Raw genomic sequence first — 16,651 nt, forward strand, 5'->3', positions numbered from 1 at the left:
AGAGAATCAGAAAGACATGGGATTGTTTTTAGTATTTTTAGAAGCACACAGAAGTCTTGTTTTATTAAAAAAAAATAATAAATACATGACACACTTATTCATGATCCTGGGGCTTTGTGAGGTCGAGCGCCTGAGGGGTATGTCAGAGCATAAACCCGTGCTCTGCTGCCCGCAGCAGCACATTCCAGTTGTCAGCAAGTCTGCAGGGCTCAGAGGCCGCACATCAGAGCTGGGTGAGGTGGGCCTGGGGGATGGAGGCAGAAGTGGCAGGCTGCCCGGGCCTTGGGCCCAGCAGCTCAGCCATCCTTGGCCTCTGCTGCACCCAGAGCGTGGCCCGCAGCTGTGGAGGGCCTGCACTCTCCCATCGGGCACTCCTGGGGTGAAGAACTTGGGCTTTGGATTCTTGATGGTGCTATAGAAAGGGACAGTTTGGGAGCTGAGGTTTTCCCCATGTAACATGTAACACAGAAAACAGAAATGCAGTCTCCTTAGCAGACAGCCAGCGCTGGATGAGCAAGTGCGTTTACGCGATCCCTGCAGGCTGGAATGTATCGGTTTACAGCGGAGCACAATCTGCTGTGGTTTCTTTGGCTGTCTTCCAGCTGGCCCTGGAACCTTCTGATACCCACAGGCCGCTTCCTGAATTCTCCCTGACCTGTGGTCCTCACTCAAACCCCGTGGCCAAATGTGCTTCGGAGTAGAAGAGTCCTTCTGCTGAGATGGCATCCCCCAGGCCCACGGTTCGCACGGGGTCTTTGCACACCAGCACAGGCGTGAAGTGGAAGGTCACCCCGCCCCGGTGCCACTGCTCCACTGGTTTGCTGGGGTCCAACACCACCCTGGTGCCTACCTCCGAGTGCGACGTCATGAACTCCTGGGGGGCCCTCAGAGTCACCCGGCTGGTGTCTATGGCTTCGGTGGCGCAAGCCTGTGTCCCTGCCACGCGAGCTCCTGCCGCCACGGCGGCAAGCTGGTTGGCCCAGTGTCCATCCACAGTGGCCAGGATGTGGTAGGCCAGCGTGTGGAAATGGACGCGCGTGAGGTCCGAGGCTCTGCTCTCACTCCGCCCGTGTTCTTTCAAGATCCAGAAGAGGATGTCGCTGACCATGCCCACGTCGGGGACGCCGTCCCAGGAAGAGATGCCAGCGTGAGGGCCCGACACTGCCTGGCTCAGAAACAGCAGCTCCTGCTCATTCAGCCCCAGGGATGTCACAGCAGGAAAGACCTGCTGGCAGAAAGAGGGACACGTCTCTCTCTGGCAGCCACCTCCCAGCGCCGGTGCTAGCCCGGCTCCTCCTTTTGTCCTTGAGTCTGTTTCCTATGGTCAGTGTCAGCTGTGACTAACCTTCCCACTGCCACGATCAAGGACAGAACTGCCTGGACACTCTCAGCCCCGGGGCTGGCCTCTGATGCTGGCAGCCATGATGCTGGTCACCTGGACAGAACCTATGCACCGCGCAGTCACAGTGGTTGTGGGTGTCTGACACCAAGCAGCAGCCTGGAGATGCCGGTGCTGAGGGGTGGCACTAAGTGAGAAAGTGGACAGGAGCCATTGAGTCCACTTCTTCCTTCATTCTGTGGTGCTGGAGATGGAGCACAGGGCCTTTGCACAGGTCAGGTAAGTGTTCTAACACGAGCCACACCCTGTCTTTTTTTTTTTGGTTGTGGGGCTTGAACTTGGGGCCTGGGTGCTATCCCTGAGCTCTTTTGCTCAAGGCTAGCACTCTAAGCCCTCTACCATTCTAAGCCACAGTTCCACTGAGGCTTTCCGTTGGGTAGTTAGAGGTTAAGTCTCACGGGCGTTCCTGTCCGGGCTGGCTTTGAACCATGATCCTTAGAGCTCAGCCTCCTGAGAGTAGCTAGTATTACAGGTGTGAGCCACCAGCACCGGGCTCATGCCCTGTCCTTTTGCTTTTGAGTTCAGGTCTTGCTAACTTTGCCCAGACTGGCCTGAAACTCTGATCCTCCTGCCTTTGCCTGGGATTATAAGCGTGACCCACCAGGTCTGGCTGAGCCCATGTTCCCTTATGGGAGCTATCACCTTCTACCTCACTGTCTTTCTTACTAAGCACCTCCCGTTCAGAGCCAGTGGAGGACCGTGCAAGGCCGGGGCCTGCCCTACGCTGTTATTGCAGGGAAGTGGACTGCCTTCAGTTTACAGGCCAAGATCCCAAAGACTAAATAACCTCTTAAGGAAAACGACATAAAAATATTCCCTCATTCCCTCCCATTTTTTTTGTCAGTTGTGGGGCCTGAACTCTGGGCCTGGGCGCTGTCCCTCAGCTCTTCAGTTCAAGGCTAGCGCTCTACCACTTGAGCCACAGCGCCACTTCTGGCTTTTTCTGCTTATGTGTTGCTAAGGCATTGAACCCAAGGCCTCATGCATGAGAGGAAAGCACTCTACCACTGAGCCACCATCCGAGCACTCCCTCCCCCATTTTTTTTTTTTTTTTTGTCGGTCGTGGGGCTTGAACTCTGGGCCTGGGCGCTGTCCCTCAGCTCTTCAGCTCAAGGCGAGCGCTCTACCACTTGAGCTACAGCGCCACTTCCGGTTTTCTGATGGTTTATTGGAGATAAGTCTCACAGTCTCTCCTGCCCGGGCTGGCTTTGAACCGCGATCCTCAGATCTCAGCCTCCTGAGTAGCTAGGATTACAGGCGTGAGCCACCAGCGCCCGGCCCTCCCCCACTTTTTTAAAGCAAGAAATTATTTAACCTCAAAAAGAGAACTACACACGAAACACTGAGCATGAAGCCAATTGCAGATGGCCGGCTCTGCGGGCCAGCGAAGCATCCATGCAGGCCCTCACAGCAGCCCCTGGGGAGGGTGGGGTGGGCGGCTAGCCTTGTGCCTATTGGGAGTTGGAGTTCAGAGTGTATGTGAACTCTGTAGCCTACTCAGTTTTGACATAAAAGGGAGTGTGGGATGGTATTAAAGCACCAGAATCATACAAATGTCAATATTAAATCATACTCTGGGAGCAAGGATAAGGAAGTACTCATAAATCCACTGGTGGAAAGGAAACTGGTGTATCAGCCATGGTGGACGACCTCAAACTTATGCTTTCTTGGAGACAGAGAGAAGAAGAGCTAAGTGGCCCAATGCATGTCCCTGCACGTTCCTGGCCAAAGACAAGCCACGCCCCACCCAGGACCCTGCCTCCAGAGTGCGAAGCGCCCTGGGGAAGCACTTCTGGATAAAAAGGGACAGAAAGGACAGACTCCGCATCTGTCAAGTCCAAGCACTGTCACCAGCAAGGATCTCCCAGCTTGGGTGGGGCTGCACCGGGCATCTTCTCCAGTCTGAAGTTCAGAGCTAGTGAGTGGTCAGCATGGGTTAGCCAGGGTCCCAGGCTCTTGCTGTGTCCTGCTCACTGGGTCCAGAGGAGATGAACCCCTAGAGGGCTCCTAGTGTGTGTGTGGGGGGGGGACAATCGTACCCAAAAGTTCGCCCAGGGTCCCCCCCTTCTTTGTGGTTTTGTTTTAGCAGCACTGGCATTTGAACTCTTGTACTCTCCCCACTTCAGTCACATATGCAGCTCTTGTTTGTGCTGACGGTTTCTACAGTAGGGCCTTGCTTTTCACTTGGGGGCGTGCCTGGTCTCCTATCCACCTATTTCAGGCTTCCCATCATGGCTGGGGTGACAAGAGAGTGAGTCTCCTGTAGCTGTGGGTCAAGAAGAGCTCATGTGGAGCTGGAGGCGTGGCTCAAGCACAGGGCACCAGTTGGAGCAGCACAGAGCAGGGACACAGGCTGCACACCTTCTGAGCAGATTTCTGCCTCTAGATTCAACTGTACTCTCTGTTTTCTGAGTTCTGCAGAATCTGTTCCTTTCTGCTTCCCAGATGCAGACAGGCCTCAATTACTTGGCCAGAGACCTGGTTGCACTACAAACCCCTCTCCTGGCTCCCCTTGGCCCCAGGTCTGAGTGGCACTTAACCACGACTCAGCAAGCCAGAGGAGCCCGGTGTGGTCTGTCCATGGTTACCTGGTGCACGACGCTGCGCATGAGCTCCCTGTCCGTCATGCTGGCCAACTCAAGGTGAACAGGAACACCAGCAGGGATGTCAGAGAGAGAGTTCACAACCTGTGAAGAGAGGAAGACAGCACAGCGTGAAGGTGGCCAAGAGGAAAGCCAGAATTAGGTTTGGAGCAGCTTGGACACTAGCCACGGTAGTGTGGCGCGCCCGACCGCATTTACGGACAAGGCTACCTTTCCCAACAGAAAACCATGATCTACAGCAAGCAAGCCAGTGCATGGAATCAGAGGACACAGACTGCCTGGGGACCCACACAGAGCCGAGGGCACAGTGACACAGGACACAAGCTCCAGCCCATACCTGGCGTAGCACACAGAGGCTCAGTGGACTCCCTGCCCTGCCCAGCCGCTGCCAGGCTGTGTCCCAGAGGCCAGGACCCAAGGCAAGGTGAGACAGCCTGAGCTGGAAGCTGAGAGGAGGGAGCCTGAGGAGAAGCGAGCTTTTACCTCCAGGAGTCTCTTCCTCTGCAGCTCCTCGCCACGTCCCGCCAGCATGTGCAGACCCGAGAGGACCACCAGGTCGGGCCGGAACTCCTCCAGGCTGGACACAAACACCTCCAGCGCATTCATGGCCCCGTTGGAGAGGTCGTGCGAGAAGATGAAGCGGCTGGCATGGGGAGCTTTAAACGGGCCCCATTCCTCCCCTGGAAAAGCCCAGTTGACACAGCGGGCAGAAAGGAAGAGGCATTCAGTCTCGGGCTGGGGGCTCCCCCTGGAGTCGTGGCTGGGCCTGTGCCTGACTAAGCCACTGGTCTCAACCCAGAGCCAGAACCCAAATCCGAGCAGGGAGCAATCAAGGTAAGGGCCTCATAGGCCCTTTGCAAGGTCACTGGCTCCCACTGGGTTCAGGAAAGTTCATTCTGCCACCCACTGAGCTCTCAGCTGGGATGCTGGCCGTGGGCCAGCCAGGCTGGATTTTCCACTGTGCTTGGAATCTAAGCACAGAATTCTCAAGGGTCAATCTGCCCGCACTTCTGCTGACCCTGGGGCACCTGACCCCAAGGGAGAGAAATGTCTTGCTCCAGCCACCTGTGTGTGAGATCTGGGAAATTGACGCCTCCTCCCTGGACTCCGGGCCCGCCCAGGTGGACTCCACAGCCGCCTGCACCATCCCAGGGTGAGGCACATGGTTTGGCACTAACTGCCCATCCACTGGAGGTCTGAGGGTGGAGTTGGGGCCGTTTCTGTCACTGCACCACGCTGCACCGCACCCAGCAGACTGCAGTGACCACAACAAACACAGAATCAGCTCCAAGCCTCAGGAGCAGGAACATGCCCCCACGGAAATTCCCACAGAGCAGGCCACACACCCGGGAGACATAGCCACGCAGCATTCCAGAGGCCAACTTCATCAGGAGTGACAGAGACAAACACAGGCTGCAGGGCAAGCGGGGAAGGGCAGAGTGCGTGGTGTAGACACAGGACGGATGGAGCGGCCAGCGAGAGGCCGGGCTGGGCCTGCGGGAGCTGCTACTGCCCCTTCTCACAAAGCTCTTCTCATTCCTGTAAGCAAGGCCTCCTCTCTGCCTTCAGCCAGCAAAAGTGGCTTGTGACTGGCTCTCAGTTCAAGTGTGAGGATGGGCAAGGCCCTTTGGCAAGGACTGGAGACCCCAGAGGAGCCACTGCTGTCCATACACAACACCCAGGATGAATGGAGTCAGATCGGGAACCAGGAGCACGTCTGAGCTAGCCACACCACTCCAGTCAAGAGGCTGCCCTGCTGTGCACACAGCTTGCAGGGCTCCATCCCCACATGGTGTGCAGGGGGGGAAGGGTCACACACGTGGGTGCCATCAGCTGTGAATGCCTGCTGCTGCAGGATTCACCTAAATGCCCAGCAGATTCTGGGGACACCCAGGAGAACTTGGATAACCAGCAATTCCCTGCCAGGGCTTGGGATGAGGTCTAACTCACCCGAGGCTAATTACTCCTGGGGCTGTAGCTCTCCTCTGATCTGGATATAGCTCGCTACAGTCAGACCTGATGTGTGTGTCCACTGGACAGCCGGGTGCTTGGCCCTCTAATGTTCAATCTCAGTCCCAAACAGAAGAAAAGAAGCAGCCAGAAACACTTGGAAACAAGCGCGCGCAGGTATTCAAGATTCTTATAGAAATTGGGCCTCGTCTTTAGGGGGATTAGAGAGTGTTAATCTGGACTTGTAAACCCCAAAACACTATGAAATGGGAAATCACGTGAGTGATGCTTCCAAGATGGCCCCCAGAGGCCTGGACCAATCCAAGAAGCCCAGGGGAGGTGGTCAGAAAAGCCCGGGAGCACCAGGCAGGCCCAGCCTGGGTGATCTGCCCTTCTCTGTTCCTAGTCACAAAGAAGAACCTCATGAAAGTGTTTAACACTCTTACTTCTACTCAAGATGCCAGCTTCCCTGAGCCCACCCCTCCCCACGGGCCAGAGCAATTCTAAGAACACCAAGAACTCTTCCACGCCGTCTCCTAACCACTTCACAGACCAGGGCGCCAGGCAGAGGCTCCCGCCGCCAACATCTAACCACTTCCCTTACCCGCTTGGTACTCCAAGATGAGGTGGAACTCATCCACTTCCTGCAGCGACTCGGGTGGGACAAATATGTTGTCATCAAGGAGTTCGTGCAGCTTTGGGCCAACTGGGCCGCAGAGAAGAACCTAGACATGAGGGACACGGAGTCAATGCGGTAGACCGGGCCTTTCCCTGGCACCCCTCACCCCCATCCCCGACAGGGTCTCAACAGTCACTGGCAAGGAACGTTCACTCCAAGAAAATACAGAAATCTGATCTAGTGTCAGTTTAGTTCTGGTTTGGAGGAACATGGTGCAGAGGAGTTGGGCCATAATGTATCAGAAAGGAGAAGAGCCATGATCAAAGTCACAGCCACACCCAGGGAAGTGCGACAGCCATGCTGGCTGTCCTGGAGCCAATGTCTGTTCGCAGTTCACATGCCGAGGTCTGGATGTGCTGGCATCTGCAGACGGACTTTGAGGAGGTTAAAGAAGATGCTAATAGTGTAGTCCCAGTCAGAGAACTGGAGACCTCACAAGACATGGGTGTGTGCGTGCATGGGCCCATGGAGAGCAGTGACAGGCCATCACTTGCCAATTACTTCCTCTCTCTAATCTTTGGCTAGAATTTTACTTCCATAGTAACGTCTCACAAAACGTCCAAACAAACTATGAAACGCTAGTCTCTGAACACCTGGATGTGAAGCCAAGCCCAACTGCCTACAAAACATAAATAAGCCCAGGAAGACATGGAAGACCCAGAATCCTGAGGAGAGTTCCCACATGCATGAAATCGAAGTCAGTGCATCACCAGCAGCCTTGAAGGAAGCCCTTCAGACACGGCTCAGATAACACCACAGATGAGGACCTGGTTTGGAGGGGAGTAGGAGGCCCTGGGTGCAAAGCCCGGTACCACCAAGCAATAAAGAAAGGCACCGGCTGGACACAGGAATCCAAATGAAGGAAGGGCATCAGAAAGGTTAATTCTGGTAAGTGAAAGATATACTTCCATTATTTTCCAACAGAGTCTCACTTATTTGCCTGGCCAGCCTGGACCTCGACCCTACTTACACTTCCAGTTCAGACTGGATGGCAGTCCTGTGCTACCATCATGTCTAGCTTTTTTTTTTTTTTTGAGGTAAGTCAAGAACTTTCCAGGCCTCAGTTGGCCTGGAACCTCAATCTCAATCCTCCTAATCTCAGCCTCCTGAGTAGCTAGGATTACAGGCGTGAGCCACCACACCTGGCTCTAAAGTTCTCACAGCACACAAGGAACTCAGCGATCGCCTGAAAGCCAATTATGATAAGTTAAAGATGCATACTGCATCCCCTGAAGAAGTTGGAGAGTGCTCAGTTCATTCTATGAGTTCCCAGCTCATTCCGGGAGGCCAGTATTACCCTGACAGCAAAACCAGAAAGGCTCATCAATAGCCCTCATGGAAACTGCTGTGAAAATTTTAAACAAGGTTTTAGTACATTGAATCCAATGATAAAGTAGAGTTTACCCAAGGATTGAGGTTCTAACACAAAAAAACCAAAGTAATTACCAGGTCCACACCATCACTCACCACCCACCATCGAGCTACTAAATTGCACACACACACATGCACACATGCACGCATGCATGCATGCACGCACACACGCACGCACGCTGAGGCCCTGCACATGCTGGGCAAAGGCTCTGCATTGATCTTCAGGCCCCCAAGCTTCCTGAAAAGGCAGCGATGACAACCTGCCATCAACTCTGTCCATCATCTTAGTGGGTGTGTGAAGAACTAAACACCACCGGGCCAGCACTGCCCACCTTGTATGAACACCCACACACAGCTTCCTTACTAGAGGCCCAGGGTTCAGCATATCACAGGGGAGCCAGAAATTTAGTCAAGGACACAACCCTCTCACTCCTAAGATCAGAGACGTCTGGTGAAAAGCAAGGTTGGCCTACCTGCAGATCTGTGTTGGCCGCAAACTTCTGTCCAATCAAAGCTGCATTTCCTCCCACGTAGTGCTGCAAGACAGTTCATGACCTGAGTCCCCCCACGCGACCACAGGACCCAAGCAAAATGCCAAAGTTTACAGTGAGGTCACCTTACAACAAAGGTCATGGGTGAGGTTAGGGCCACACGGAAACACAGAGTAATCACGCTAACCGTGAGAACAGGATTCTCTTAACTATAGATCAAACTGGGCAGCCAGAACAGCCCAGAAAACATGGGAGTTATGGCCAGGTCTTCCATTCTGCATTGCACTCCTTGAAATGAGTCTATGAGTTTATCACCTCTCTTCAAAATGAATTTTTTCTTCCAGTGCTGGGGCTTGAACCCAGGGGATTGTGCATGTTGCACAAGTGCTCTACCACTGGGCTCCATCCTCGGCCCTAAGATGTAATATGCCCAGACTGGCCTCCGGCTAGTGACCGTGCCTCTAGGCCCACAGTCTCATCCCTGGAGACCTGTATATCTAATTCTCAAATGAGGCTTGCCAGCCCCACCCTACTGTCCCCTCTCCATCCTTGACCTGGACAAAGCCTCATGTGTCTCCATTCACAAAGCCAGTCTGACATCGGCCTAGTCCACAACTTTATGACGAAATGTGTTGCCAAGGGCAAAGAATTTTGCTTGGAGTCAGCTCTAAAGGTCCTGGCACCCCATGCGGATGTCCACCCCGACCCTCTTTTCAGCTGTGGGGAAGGTGAGCAGTTCTACGCTAGGCCCTGGCCTGCTGCGCACAAGAGCTGTGCAGAAAGGCTGTTTCAGGCAGACAGTTAAGCCTAACGGGCAGGCGGCCCCAGGTAGCTATGTCCCTAGTACCTGGCCCTGCAGAGGCAGGGACTGAGGAATAAGGGAGGTGCTAGGCCTCGCTCCTGTCCTGTCCCACAGTTTGGGGCCAAACCTCTGGATTCAGGTGGGACAGGAACAGATCTCTACAGGTAGATGTGTAGTTGCCTCTGATGGTTAGGTTCAAACTGGGCCTATTAACTAACAGATCATGTAACTATGATGGCTAGGGCAATTTACTAAAAATAGTGATCAGATTTTTCATAGAATGGTGATTAGCCGGTTTATCAAGCAACCTTTAGTACAGTTTAAGGAAGTTTGAAAAAGGCACTGAAGCGAGGCGTTAAATGGTAATACACTTGAGTTTTTAATAATGAAGTAAAAAGCAGGGTGTAGACTTAACGGGGGTTTTCTGGAAAGTGGACTGGAGGTTGGAAGAACCATACCATCCAGGCTGTGTTCTTTTTTTTTGGTCAGTTGCGGGGGCTGAACTCTGGGCCTGGGCGCTGTCCCTGAGCTCTTCAGCTCAAGGCTAGTGCTCTACCACTTGAGCCACAGCACCACTTCCTGCTTTTTCTTTTTTCTGCATATGTGGTGCTGAGGAATCCCAGGGCTTCATGCGTGCAAGGCAAGCGCTCTACCACTGAGCCACCTTCCCAGTCCCAGGCTGCGTTCTTAACAGGGAGAGGAAGAGGTAGGGGTAGGAGAGGAACAGGAGGGGGATATGACTCTCCCTTAACACTGTAGGTCTGGGAAGGGCTTGGCGTCACAGGTGGGTGGGGCTGCAGAGGGGTGCGGGGCACTCTCCCTGCCACACAGGACCACCCATGGGAATGCCAGCATTCTGGTACTGGATGCTACTATGGGCAGGCCCACCACTCCCCGCACAGGAGGCCACGGCTAGTTCTCTGTGGCTATGGCCAGCTTCCACTCAGGGTGGACGCAAGATTACAGCAGCCACACTGAGATGACTACAATTTGTTTTTTATAGCTGGTCGGGAGCACAGGCTTCCTCCATGGGGTTTGGGTAACATGAACAGGAGACCCGGAAGGGAGGGGAGAGGAATGGGAGCGGGATCACAATACAGATTCCGTGTGTCTTGTCTGCCTGGGGCACAAGAGTCCTACCCCAGGACACACCACAGCACTGTGACCCACCTGGGCTCCCGGGGACTCGGACGCAGCCTGGGCGATGGTGTGGAAGGCTTCCTGGTCACTGAAGAAGCGCTCGGCTGCCGCGCCCTGTGCCATGAAGTGGGCAAAGGCCTCTTCCAGATCCTTCCTGGAGTGCAGCACGGCATGATCTCTCCCTTTCCCGGAACGTAGGCCGAGCGCCTGCAGGAGCTTCACTCCCGAGAGCACCACATCCACACACGCATTGACCCTGAAGGAGACACGTGTGAGGCTGCACCCGGACACACTCGGTGAGCCAGAACACAGGGCCTTTTCTAGCCTTTGGCAGACCTGCTGGGCTGCCGAAGCTGGTAATTCCAGCAGGAGGCACCAGGACTTCAGAGGCCAGCCTGGCTACACGGCGTGATCCTGTCTCAAGAAACAAACATTGCACTCGTTATAAAGAGAGAAGACAGGTGCTTAGCAAGACAGAACACCGCCGCCGCAGGAAGCAAGGTGCAGCGTGCTTGAAGAAGTGGTGGCAGAGCCAGAGTCAGGTTTCAGGCATTTCTCTGAGTCTGCATTTCATTGGTAAGCCTCACAGAGCCCTTGTGAAGAAGATGAACTACATCCATGAGTGCTTACTGAATGGTGCTTGGTGCAGAGTTTAAAAAAAAAAAAAAAAAAAAAAAGGTAAGTTTTGGTCAAAAGCTAATGAGACACCTTCCCTCTGGAGATAAAAGGCATTAAATATGTAAACACCAAATACTCCCGGCTGGAGCCAGCATCTGCCAGTGGGGGCGGCTTAGACACTCCCCCCCCCCCAAACACACAGCCTCTTAACAGCTCACCATCGCCTGGCAGTGCTCCCGGGCTGGCCCATGGGTATGGCGGGCAGCAAGCAGGCACATTGCAGTTATGCATATGGGAACTGGCTTCTTTCTGTGAGGTGTGTTTCTCTGCTACAGGCAAGCATGGTCATGGAAACAAACAGGCCAAGGCAAGAGAACCGAAAATAAACCCACACAGCTACTGCTGGCTAAATCTCAACACAGGAGCGGAAAACATGGCCTTCTTAACGCGGTGGTGGGAAAGCTAGACAGCCATGTGTGGAGGACTGAAACTGGACCCTGATCTCTCAGGCTGCGCAAAACCAACTCCAAATAGATCCAAGACCTTAACGCCAGAACTGGAACCACTAAGGAAAGCACTTCCGGGTCATGGCAGAGGCCATGACTTTCCAAACAGGACTCTGGCCGCCCAGAAAATGGATCAATAGGATTGCATCAAATCACAAAATTTCCTCACTGAAAGGGAGCGTAAAGAGGCAGCACACAAAATGGGAGAAAATCTGCCAGCCACTCACGTGACAGGTGATGAATATTCAGAATACACGAGGAATCAAAAAATACAGCACCAAGAGCAAGCCACTCAATCAAACAATGGGCAAATGAACTGAACATCACAAGAAATCCATTTAAAAAGTGTTCAACATCTTTAGTCACCAGGGAAATACAAATCAAAACTACACTAAGATTCCATCTCACACCAGTCAGAATGGCCATCATGCAGAAAACAAGCAACAGGGAAGAGGGGGAGTAAAGAATATGGTCAAAGCAGGGCTGGGAAGGTGGCTCAGTGGTAGAGCACTTGCCTTGCATGCTTGAAGCCCTGGGTTCGATTCCTCAGCACCACATAAGCAAAAAAAGAAAAAAGCCGGAAATGGCGCTGTGGCTCAAGTGGTAGAGCGCTAGCCTTGAGCTGAAGAGCTGAGGGATAGCACCCAGGCCCAGAGTTCAGTCCCACGACCGGACCCCGCCCCCCCCAAAAAAAATTCAGGGACAGTGCTCAGGCCTGAGTTCAAGTCCCATGACCAACAACAACAAAAAAATGTGTATATGTATATACATGTGTATTTTTTCTGTTAGCATGCATTAATTGTACCAGGAGAATTTCCTTGCGACATTTCCACATGTGTATACAATGTGTTCTAATGAACCTGACTCCCTGTGTTTCTCCTTCTGTTCCACTCACCTTGTTAAAACAATTTCATTTCCAACGGGTGCCATTGTTAAGCTGCTTTGACCATATTCTTTTTTTTTGGGGGGGGGGTCCGGTCGTGGGGCCTGAACTCTGGGCCGGGGCGCTGTCCCTCAGTTCTTCAGCTCAAGGCTAGCACTCTACCACTTGAGCCAGAGCGCCATTTCTGGCTTTTCTTTTTTTGCTTATGTGGTGCTGAGGAATCGAACCCAGGGCCTCGAGCATGCAAGGCAAGTGCTCTACCACTGAGCCACCTTCCCAGCCTGTCCCTGAATTCTTCTGCTCAAGGCTAGTGCTTTTCCACTTTGAGCCACAGCGCCATTCTGGTTTTCAGGTGGTGAATTGAAGATAAAGAGTCTCACAGACATTATTGCCCAGCTGTCTTTGAACCACGCTGTCAGATATCAGCCTCCCGAATAGCTAGGATTACAGGTGTGAGCCACTGTTGCCTGGCTAATGATACATTTTTAAAGACTGTAACTTATAAAGAAACCTAGGCTATCTCAAACTACCCACAAGAAAAACAATACAACACAGAACAGGCCAGGCTGGGTGCTGTGTTGTTTTGAGGCAGGGTCTGGATGCTGGTAGCTGACACCAAAAAGTAACAGAATCCTAGCTACTCAGGAGGCTCCGATCTGAGAATTGCGGTTTGGAGCCAGCTTGGGGGTAGGAACCAATCCATGAGACTATCTCCAACGAGTCAGCAAAAAGCCTGAAGTGGAGCTGTGGCTCAAATGTAAGAGCACCAGCCTTGATAGAAGGCGGCAAGCAAGAATTCGAGTACTAGCACAGCAGTTTTGTTAAGTAACTTTTGCAACGATTTTATGAATTAAAATCACGGCAACCACTGCATGTCAGATCCTATGCTAAGGTCATGCTGCATAATCCTGTGTGGAGTGTCTCCTCGAGTTCCCAGAGACAAGCAGTGTGTCACCTGAGTGGCTGGGGGGAAGACGACTCTGTCTTGACATGAAGGTACCATTTCAAAGTGAAGAACTGCATAAAAGTACACTGTTGGAAAGAAAGAGTGCAAGGACCAGCAGAAAGGCACTAGAAGTGGAGCCATGGGGAGGGGTGAGGCCATTCCTTCCTCCCCAGGTCCTAGCTCCTGTTAGAGGTTGCCCAAACTCCTCCTAGCTTGTACTCTTTTGTGTGCCTGATTCAGGAGTAGTAGCTCACAAGCCCTGCAAAGGGATAAAAATGGGCTGGGGCCGTGGTGCCTGGTCACTGCCCCACTGGCTAGGCAGGGGTTTTAGATTGGGCACCAAGGCAAAGTGTTGACCTCGGCACTGAGCGGCAGTGCGCTTGGCTGAAGGCCACAGGCTGCAAGGGGTCGAATTCAAACTCGGCCTTTGAGACAAAATCCCACTGGGACGCACAGCAGCACAGCTGCGGATGGACCCTGTCCTTGAAGTGGCCAGAATGCTGATCCAGCTGGACGATCCGTGCGGCTGACAGCAAGCCAGGTCGGGAGAGGGCTCCCTCCCAGGGGAGAGAAGGCTGGGCCAGGACTTCATCCTCCTGCCCAGCAGCTGACCCGACACCCCACAAAAACATGCCTGACTTCCCCACAAGCTCTCCCCTTTTCTAAACCTCTCCCACTGCATTGACACCAGGGTGGAAACGTGAAAGGAGGCGCCTCCACACGTAATGGCTGTGAGATCCTGGGGAAATCAGCGCTCATCCTCCATGATGAAATGGTGACTGTCTGCTTTTGCAAGGCTGGTGTACGATTCTTGATGCCAAAACTCGTCTCCCGGCTGCTTTTCCTTACCACGTTCAACCTATTATCCAAGTATCTCGTAAATTGGTTCTGTAACTGGATATGCGAGGCACACAGCTGTAATCCTGGTCAGGAGGCTGAGATCAGAAGGATTACAGCTCAGAGCAGTCTGTAAGACTCCATCTCCAATTAACCAGCAAAGAGCTGGGCTAAAGGCATGGCTCAAGAAGTAGAGTGCCAGCCTTGAGCAAGTAAGTGAGCAAGCCAGCCCAGTGAGCATGAGGCCCTGAGTTCAAGCTTCAGCAGGCTTTGTGCTCTTGCCCTGTAACACTAGTGCCAAGCAACAGTTCAGGCTTCTCTTGCCCTTCATTCAAACCCTGCAATGGCTTCTCACCGGTGGTAAGTCCTCAGGACCCATACTAGATTGTTTTTGTGGGTGGGACAGAGATGCAGAGATCCCCAGAGAAGTAATGTGCCTGCTGTGCAGCCCCATCTTTAGGCTAATGAGAAACATTACTAATGGATTTGTGTTGCCATAATGGACAATGAGCGGAGGAAAGCCTTCTCAAAATCCACCTTCACCTTCCCAACCAAGACCTAGCACCACTTCCTGTTACCAGCCCTCTGTGGCTTCGCCTCAGCCGCTGCCACACCCTTCCCTCCTCAGTACCACACAAGGCTCTTTTTCACATCTGGCCTTTGCTTCTCGGGGGTCTGAAACACAAGTCGCTGTATACAACATACTCTGCACGAAAAGACGGTGGTGACGTGTCCCACCTCGCAGACCAGCACTTGTCCCTGCCCTCCAAGCCGGGTGGCAGAACTCACCCTACAAACTTCTGAGGTCAAGTCATAAGCGACTCGAAGCCTTCAGCCTGGTCCTCTTGGGACATTTCCTCTCCTAAGCCAGGCTTCGAGCCCCAGGGGAGTGGCAAATCCTAGGAGAGGGTTGAGCTACAATCAACGCCAATGACAAATTCAGTCACAACCCCCAGGAGACTACAACCGCACAAGACTCCACCCAAGAACCTCCCAGCTGGGCACCATCAACCCTCAGAGGAATGAAACATTAGAAAACAGCTGCTGTTAGTTTTGGGGGGCGCGATTTATGGCACGGTATTAAAAGGAACACTGTTACCACAGAGCCGTGTGACATCAGGACCACCCTGTTCTTCCCACTCTGTTCAATAAAACACCTGGCTGGCTATGATGCACATTGCTCTTCCCAGCCCATTCCAAATCCAGCCCCTAATGTGGCTGAATTCGGACTCAGGGCCTCTAAGGAAGAAACTAAGGTTAAATAAAGCCACAAAAGTGGGCTTCTAATCCACAGACTGGCATCCACATAAGGAAGAGCACCAAGGGGGCACACACAGAGTAAAGGCCACAATGGACACACCGAGAGGCTGGCCAGCTGCCAGCTAGAGCAAAAGACCTCACTCCAAACCAGTACCTTGGTCCTGACCCATCTAACAACCTGCCATCATTTAAGCTATCAGTCTAGGGTGTTCTAGCCATCCAAGCAGGTTAATTACAACCATGTACATCTGCTTCCCACAGGCTAACTCCACCTGGGCACTCAGATCCGAGCACAGGTGTGATAGAGGACACTTAAGCTGTTTATAGAGAAGAGAAAGAGCCTGAAGTTGAAGCAGGTAAGCAAACAAACATTTCCTACACAGCAATAAGTAAATGTGCTAATTAAAAAAAAAAAGTACTAAGTGCCTTCAAAAGACCACTCAATGCTAAAGAGCATTACACAGATTTCACTTAATCTTTCATTTACGCTTACCCCTCCAGGCCCAAGCCCTCCCACAGCAGTATGGGAACTTGACAAAAGCCTTTTTTTTTTTTCTCTTCACTATGGTGCCTTTGAGGTGATGACATAAACAAACAGGCATAAAGTTCCTGTAAAAGTTACCTTCCTGTGGGGAGCCCAGAGAAAGGAGCCAGGGCGATCTGGAAAACCCTTGAGTCATGAATGCCATGTCACTCGAGTCGGACCCAGGGTGGGGGGGGGGGGGGGGAGGGGGGGAAGCAAAGCGTTTCCAGAGGCTCGTGAAAAGCCGGGCGCCGGTGGTCAGGCCTGCCATCCTAGCTCCTCGGGAGGCCCGGGGCCGCAGCCAGTCCGGGGAGGACTCTCTTAATTTCCCAAATAGCCAGAAGCTGAGCTGTGGCTCCAGTGGTAGGGCGCTAGCCTTCGGCAAAAGCAGCTCAGTTCAAGCCCCAGGAGTGTGGGAAGGGGGGGGGGGGCGTGAAAGAGAGCCGAGAATGAAGACAGAAAAGGCGTGGAGTTTGCAGATCCCGGGAGTGCGGTCTCCAGCCTGGGCAGCGCAGAGCCTCACGGAGCCGCCGAGCGGAGGGAAGGGACGGGGAGGAGGCTCGTCAGAGCTCAGCCGCGGGAAGTTCGGCCGCCAGGGGAAGATGTCCCGAGGCCGGGCCGGGCCTGGCCGCCGGGGACCCCG

At 53.2% G+C, this 16,651-nt stretch overlaps 1 protein-coding gene across 2 annotated transcripts; it reads right to left on the bottom strand.

Moving 5' to 3' along the window:
* Window positions 1-31: 31 nt before the first annotated feature.
* Adpgk (ADP-dependent glucokinase) lies at window positions 32-11,379 on the bottom strand. 2 transcript variants are annotated; one of them, XM_013012055.1, is made up of 7 exons: window positions 11,272-11,379; window positions 10,466-10,691; window positions 8,476-8,538; window positions 6,557-6,677; window positions 4,486-4,682; window positions 3,988-4,086; window positions 32-1,225 (listed from the first exon to the last, which is right to left on the bottom strand). In XM_013012055.1, the coding sequence occupies exons 1-7, from the start codon at window positions 11,301-11,303 to the stop codon at window positions 665-667; spliced, it is 1,299 nt and encodes a 432-aa protein (XP_012867509.1). In that variant the 5' UTR covers window positions 11,304-11,379; the 3' UTR covers window positions 32-664. The 2 variants fall into 2 exon arrangements, with proteins under 2 accessions (XP_012867509.1, XP_012867508.1); XM_013012054.1 differs by having other exon boundaries at window positions 32-1,228.
* Between the last annotated feature and the right edge of the window lie 5,272 nt (window positions 11,380-16,651).

Source organism: Dipodomys ordii, unplaced genomic scaffold (assembly GCF_000151885.1).
Source record: "Dipodomys ordii isolate 6190 unplaced genomic scaffold, Dord_2.0 Scaffold15, whole genome shotgun sequence".
NCBI classification, from domain to species: Eukaryota; Metazoa; Chordata; class Mammalia; order Rodentia; family Heteromyidae; genus Dipodomys; species Dipodomys ordii.

Coding starts and splice junctions, on each gene's coding strand:
- Adpgk (XM_013012054.1), bottom strand. CDS start 11,303: ATGGGCCAGCCCGGGAGCACTGCCAGGCGATG. Junction 6,678..8,475: donor CGGCCAACACAGATCTGCAG/GTAGGCCAACCT, acceptor CCTCATGTCTAG/GTTCTTCTCTGCGGCCCAGT. Junction 4,087..4,485: donor AGAGGAAGAGACTCCTGGAG/GTAAAAGCTCGC, acceptor CTCTCTTCACAG/GTTGTGAACTCTCTCTCTGA.